At 37.4% G+C, this 7,753-nt stretch overlaps 1 protein-coding gene across 1 annotated transcript; it reads right to left on the minus strand.

Annotated features, from left to right (window-relative positions):
* Nucleotides 1-373: 373 nt before the first annotated feature.
* Nucleotides 374-4,896, minus strand: LOC108950953. Its single transcript, XM_018817255.2, has 4 exons — nt 4,759-4,896; nt 3,510-3,704; nt 3,057-3,175; nt 374-1,002 (listed from the first exon to the last, which is right to left on the minus strand). The coding sequence occupies exons 1-4, from the start codon at nt 4,850-4,852 to the stop codon at nt 517-519; spliced, it is 894 nt and encodes a 297-aa protein (XP_018672800.2). The 5' UTR covers nt 4,853-4,896; the 3' UTR covers nt 374-516.
* Between the last annotated feature and the right edge of the window lie 2,857 nt (nt 4,897-7,753).

Below are 7,753 nucleotides of genomic sequence, written 5' to 3' on the forward strand. Positions count from 1 at the left end.
ACAAAGTGTGGATGATTTTTCAAGTTGACGTTTTAAAACTTTGATAAAGTACTTTGAGCATTGCGCATTCATAACCTACAGTCCACACACAAGGTATATAGCACGCGTAGAAGTGTAATATGGACATGCTGTTGTCGACAGCTGTATTATAAAGGAAACCCTCTAGAAAGTTGTAGCTTTTGGTCTTTTATGATCACAAACCAATAAAGAGTTAGATCTTTTCCGCACATTTAATGCACTTGGCGGCAACCACATATATATGGTAGGGTGGGGCAAGATGGGACAATATCAAAATATCCTGAATTAACAACGGTTTATGGAAGTCGTGAGGATACGGTTTAATAATTCTTGGAATGTTCTTTGTTTACTACCAAATGGGACAAGAAAATAGTTTCAAAAAGTGTTCTATCCCCCCAACCTACTACATATATTACTCTCGTGCTACAGACATACCGCAAACTACAGACGCAGTACAATCGTATTATACAGTACACATATACATTACACAGCACAAGGTCACACACACCAACCTTCGTCAGAATCTTCCAGAATTCTTCCATTCGTCTGTTGAACTTTATCCTTGATGACGTCACAATCCCCATTTGTCGTCGCGCGGCTCTCGCTAATCGATGCCATTCGATAAGCGGTGGAGTCCCAACTTTTACCGTAAGGTCTCGGTGTCAAGAAACAGGTATGTCTTCTGTTTAGCCCAAAACTCGAAGTCTTAGTTTTCGCCTCAACGCTTTGAACGCTGCGGTGCCGAACATTGAGCGCCCCCTGTATTACGTCACAAATGGCGTTATTGTTACTGAATAGATCGCCGCAGCTGCTTCGCCTTCTTCTCTCACCCGACCGCTGCATCCTTCTCTCGTTTCCCACTAAGCTAGAGAAAATATAGTTGGTTTTGTTTTCCGCCAACTTCGTCCTAGTTATCTTCGTCTCAGGGATGCAACATTCATCAACGTTTGAAGCATCATGTAACTTGGAGTCGGCAATCCACTTCTGCAAATGATGGCAAGCATAAAATGTCACCCTGCCTCAAAATTGCAACCCTAACTCGCCAACTACTAAATTATTCAATTCGTCAAAGGAAGGCAAAATTAAAAAGTGGAATTGCTCGTCTAATTTTGCTTGCCAGTGTTGTATATTGATTGGCTGGGAAACTGGACCAGCAAAGCGAGCTGTATGCTTATATATTGTTTAGTATGAACTGCATTTAGTAGGGTGGGGGAATATGGGACACCTCCAGGAAATAATATCCAAATGTTCTGATCGTGTTTTAAATTATTAACAATAGAATATAAGAGTCGTGAGAATACGGCTTTAAATGTTCTTTGTTTACTACCAATTGGGACGTGAAAATAGATTGTAAATGTGGCCCACTTTCCCCCACCCTACTATAACATAAATTGAATTTATCTCTTCGAATACAGCAGTATGGCGGAGATCGTAGTAATTAAAACAACGAAGAAAAACAAATTAATAGCAAAACGATAGTTGTTAAAACACGCTGGGGGTAAAAACTATACTCGAAGAAAAGTGTCAATAAAAATAAATTCTGCTAAACCTACAGTTTGTACCTAACTAAGAACTCGTAGATTTACAGTAGGGTGAGGGAAGAAGGGACACCTTTTGACTCTATTTTCTCATCCCATTTAATAGTAAACAACAAACATTCAAAAATTTACAAAACTATATTCTCACGACTCTTATATAAGACCATTGTTAATTGTTGTGCTAAAGGTGTCCCATCTTCCCCCACCCTACTATATATTAATACAAGGCACAAACTAACTAGCATTTGGGCGACTAGTTTAAACTAAATGTTATAGCGGTAAACAAACCATTGATCCCACCGCGTGCCTTAGTTTTTGAAGTCGGTTTAAATTACTTGATATAAAACGCGACAACAAACAAAAGATTCATCACAGCTTTGTTTAACTGACCAGTTTCCACTTACTTTTGTTAATTAACATCACGACACTTTGATATCAGTCGATTATATTGTGTTTATCACACAACGTGTAGCACTTTTTGGAATTTCAGAACATTTAAGACAAAAAAAATATGTCTTTGTTTTATTTCTTTGCGCGGCGACTAGTAAATTATTTTTAACAACAGTTAGAAAACCGTGAAGTTTTTCTTTACTTTATAACTGTATAAGGGGTGTTAAACGCATATACTATTATCATGATGAAAACTTTAATATAGTGGGGCGGGGTAAGATGAGAAACCTTTTTATTCTGAGTTTCTCGTCCCATTTGTTAGTAAACAAAGAATATTCAAAGAATTATAAAACCGCATCCTCACGTCTCCCATAGACCATTGTTAATTGTTTAAAACAGGATTAGGAATTTGGATATTATGCGGGGGTGTCCTATCTTTCCCTACTAAAAGGTGTCCCATCTTTCCCTACTCTACCATATATATTACTCTTATCTTTCTTAACGTGACGGAAAGACAAAATGAAGTTTTTCACAAAACAGACCATAATATAACGTCACAGCGAATTTAATTATCTTTTACGTATTCTAAAACTATATCCGTGTTTATCTTAACAGAGGTATATGCGTCGCGTTGTTTAAACATCACGAGTATTGTTTATATTACCTTATAAGGTTGATTGGATTCCTAATGGGTGTAGAGTGGCTTCCAGTTAACCTGATCGCTTAATAGGTTGGTTTATATTTTGGTGTCTTAGATCGAGTGTGGTTTGTTTCGTTTATTACAATGCTAAATGTATATACCTGTTTTGGCGTTTAAAATATGAATGAATGTAAGGTATTTATCTTAGCATGCCGGCGAGAATGACAGATGAAATTTATTAGTTTGGGAAGTATATGCATTCCTGGGCAAGTCATTTACAACATAACGCTGGTGTTATAAAGACTGCCATTTCCCTGCCATCTGGTTCCATTTCCCTGCCACGCGAGGATAAAAACAAGTTACATTAATTCGTTCGCTTATTCAGCTTGAAAGTAATGCATTCTTGGCCAAGACACTTACAACAGAACATCTTGTTATAACGGCTGTCAACAGTTCACATTCATTCATACCTCGATCTCATCAAGTTTTATCGAGCTCGATGTCGCCACCGTGTGACGACGTGGTTTCTTCCTCACTTTAGCTTTCTTTTTCCCATGATAAGCATGAAGGTGGTCGGATGTGTCAGAATCTGTATGGAGCATTGCGTTTAGATTGCAATCATAAGTATATTTAGAACATGAAGCGGCGCCATGGGGAAAAGGCCAGAAGGTCAGAATCTCTACGCTGCTATATTGTGAGCGTATATGGGTCCGTGGGCAAGAAACTGAACGGCAATTGCTCCAACCCAGTGGTCACTAAAGGGTTGTCAAAATTGCCAGAAATGCATAAAGATTATCACTCATAAAGTTACATACATTGTAACTGGTAAACAGACACGAGCTGTTTGAAACAGAACATCCGTGTTATAACTGTCGTTTCCCCGCCACGCGAGGCTAATAAGTTACATTCATTCATTACCATACCGCTTGTAATATTATTGTTGTGATTTTGAAACACTTCTTCCTCAAGAAAGTTGCGAATCTTTCCCCCCGTTAAATGCCGGTTCGTTTGCTCGCTCGGTAAACTTGTAAGTATGCCCATCCTCGCTTCTTTCTTCGATTTGCTTTGGTAGCTCGAAGCTTGTTGTTGTGCATCAGGTGGCCGTTTCCCAGCGCCCACTGGAACAGAGAACATAATATATATAGGGTAAGGAAGACGGGCGCCTTTAGTATATAATAATAAAATCCAAATATCTTGATCGTGTTTTAAACAATTAACAGCGATTTATTTTTGCCTCCAGTTTAAGAACCACTATGGTTTTATAATTCTTTAAATGTTCTTTGTTTACAAATGGGACGGGAAAATAGAATGAAAAGTTAGCATAAAGACACAACATGTATCAATTGGGGTCTCAAATTTAAATAGGTTTAATCCACATAATATTAATTTCATCTTCGGGCACAATAATGGCGGCATGAGCCAAGAGTTTTCAAACAACCTCATGTGTGAAACTAGCATTGAGACCGGGTGTTTGTTGCGCGGTTTGTTTTCGTTTTCACAAGCAACAATAGACACCACATTCCTGAAGCTCTCTAATTCCTTCAAGTCCCACAATCACAATGCCCCCACCTCCCCCCACACACCCCTACTTTACCCCAGCATTGGGTTTCGGGGCATGATATACGTCACACAATGGACCCACTGAAGCATGGCGTGCTGTGTTCGCTTCTGCTATGCTAGCGTCGCTTACATTGACAGACAAACGCCGTCGCATAAGATCCACCGCTACATTCCATGATCAACCATAACTAACCCCGGTATTGCTACCATTACCATTATACCATTATAACTCTTCATTTATATCCATATAATACAGTGCTTATAACTATATAGCCTTTAATAAGTTTAATTTTTATCTTTCTATAGTGATTTATGGTAGACAAAATCGCAAAGACTTTTTTGGCTCCTAAAACGTTAAAGCTTAAAAGTATTAACGTAAATTGCAACGTGTTTTGCCGAAGGTGCCAAAAGTCTTCAACACATTATGCTTGAAGCAGAAGTAACATAATACCCACAGAAAATCGTTAAAATAACAATACCCTAACTTAGCAGCTTTATGCTACATGCAATACTTTATAGTGTTTATGCGCTTTCATTCGAGTAACATATCGAAAATAAAAGTTGTTGAAAAACTCGATCAAAAAAAAATGAAACAAACAAATGTTAACTTACCGTGCTTAATATGAAGCAAACTGCTGATATTGACATCATGATATTTCCGTCTTGAAGGATACCGAACAGGTATTTCTGCATCTATTCGATCCATGTTTTACTTTACATCCAATTCACATTTTAACTTGAGATACAAACTTTGTGAAACCGACCTGAACGATCCACTCTATGCAATGCTACGAGAAGGTTAATCTGTAAATACTTGTTTAGGAGAAAAGTGTTTAGCAATTGCGAACGCATACAACTGAATGCGTGGTTAATATTGTACATAGTAGAGCGGGGTAAGATGGGATACCGTTAGCACATAATGTCCCATTATTACTAATCGTGCTTTTAACAATTAAAGCGTAAAGATACGGTTAATATAATGCTGTAAACATTCTTCGCTTACAAACAAATGCACAATATTACCCAACTAATACCTAGAGATGATCTACAGCATTCGATTTAACTGGTGAACCTTAACTGAAGTACCTATGGATGGATGGTTCCACGGTGACTGTGAAGTAGTCGCCGCATAAACATTTTATAGTCAATGACCACGTTGTTATTATGACATCACTGTTGTCTTTCTGCACCCTCTATTTCTGTACTTAATGCGCATGATGGGTAAAAGTTAGATATAGTATAGTGGGGTAACCGTTAGTTCACAATATCCCACCATCTCTGTTTTATCACTTTTATTCATTCTTTTGGAGTGAGGATACGGTTTTATAATTCTTTGAACGTTGTTTGTTTACTACCAAATGGGACGATATAATAGGCTCAAAACATGAGCCTTTTTACCCCAACCTATTATATAGTAGGGTGGGAGAAGACGGGAAAACTTTAGAACATAATATTCAAATATCCTGATCGTGTTTTAAACATTTAACAACGGTCTATGGGAGTCGTGAGGATAAGGTTTTATATTTCTTTGATTGTTTTTTGTTTTCTACCAAATGGGACGAAAAAATAGAATAAAAAGGTGTCCCATCTTCCCCCACTCCACTATATCTAAAAAACACCCCCTTTTCACGCAATATTCAAACCACTTTCTGCTTAAACGAGTATTGCTGTTTTACCATGAGCGATTTAACTTTACCTCTACCCTGCCACCACCAACCCACACCAACCACATCAAAGAAATATCTATACCTTCTCGTATTTAAACCGGACGCCGGGTCTTAATGTTTAAAGCGCCGATGGCAACCTATAGTTCCAGTAAATGAGACAGAAATGGCTTTTTTCGACGAAGCCACTTATCCTGGCGACATTTAATCACATTAATGATGTTTCAGCAATGTAACAACATCCCGAACAAAGTGTTATGTGGCTGCTTAACTGAAATATAGAAAGATAGGACACATTTAGCGAACAATATCCAAACATCCTGATGGTATTTTAAACAATTAACAACGGTATATGGGAGTCGCGCGAATATAGTTTTGTAATTCTTTGAATAACTTTTGTTTATTACCCAATGGGGCGAGAAAATAGAATGAAAAGGTGTCCCATCTTCCCCCACCTTACTATATCACTGCGATTTATTACTCGCTTTCGTTTTGCAAATCTAGTATGTAACTTGTTATACGTTTCTGTGCTATGTAGAATAACGTTATGTGTCTGTCTAATTCTCCGAGATTTTCGTAGCTTATTTTTAGCAACTCTCGTTTTGCTGCTAAATCCTTCTCTTTGCTGTTGTATTTATTTGATCTTCGCTGTTGTATTTAAAGAGATAAATTAAGTTTATGTTAAACCACCTCGCGACAGAATGCAACGCGAAGATGGCTCAGCAAAGATACAGCTCATTGTTACGTCACTGTTGTCGGTCACGCTAGATGTACACGCGACAATCGAGATGCTACGTTTGTTTCTCGGTCACAGGAAACGAAGCTACTTCCATAAATTCCACCATTTTAGAGAAGCCAATATTTCTTATTTGTCATAAGTGGCGACGAGATTGGTTTAGAAACTTATATTTACCACACACGTTGCAGGCTATAAAGTATAATGGCCGCAAAATGTCTATTTTAAAGTTTTAATAATGGTTGGATTTCACTTCCCGTGGCAACAACAGTCGTTATAACACGGGTGTTCTGTTTTATACACCTTGTGACCTTTTACAAGTTATCACGTATGTAACTTTGAGAAGAATTAATATTTGCAGGTATTTTTTAATATAGTATATTGATGAATAAACGTAGTTCCTAATCATCCATGTCAGACCATAGGTTCTTCCAGTAAACATTGTTGTTTATCAGATCTGTGTATTTGCTTTAAGTTAACCGCTTTACCGTCCGTATTCCTAAACAAGCAATACACTTAAAGGAGGCATGCCGACGAGAAATGAAAGTGTGCATATGGGAGGAAATACAAAAAAGTGGTCTAAAGGTACCACTAAAGTTCCGAACAACGAAACAGAAACTTTTTTGCTGAATATAGCAATAATGTTTCCTTTTCTTTAGGCTGTTGAGCCAATAGTATCTTTAGCTTATAGGGTGGGGGTAGACGGGACACTTTTAGCACATAATATCCAAATATCCTTATCGTGTTTTATAAACAATTAACAACGGACTATATGGGAGTCGCGAAAATACGGTTTTATATTTCTTTGAATGTTCTTCGTTTGCAACTAAACGGGATCTTCCTTACTATACATAACGTCTAACAATATATTTAACTTGAAAACGGGCTGTTAAAAAAATTGCCCATTTTTTTTTGATTTTCATGTTAGTATGCTTTCAATACATTTTGAGTACCAAGCCAACCCGTTAGATACCCAGCTATGTTTGCTTAACCAGCAGGTATTTACATTCGGTTTCCTAAAGATAATGGCAGCTTCTATCTGGTGAGTGTGTTTGTAAATGCAAAGGTAAACATTGCCGCTGAAAATGATTTTTCTTTCTATAGATAAAATTACATAAGTTAACATAATTTATCTTAAAATACAAAAACGAAGATTTAATTGAATGAAACAAAGAAGAAAAGGGAATTGGCGGCAAAATGAAAGTCG

This window comes from Ciona intestinalis, unplaced genomic scaffold, assembly GCF_000224145.3.
Source record: "Ciona intestinalis unplaced genomic scaffold, KH HT001202.1, whole genome shotgun sequence".
NCBI lineage: Eukaryota > Metazoa > Chordata > Ascidiacea > Phlebobranchia > Cionidae > Ciona > Ciona intestinalis.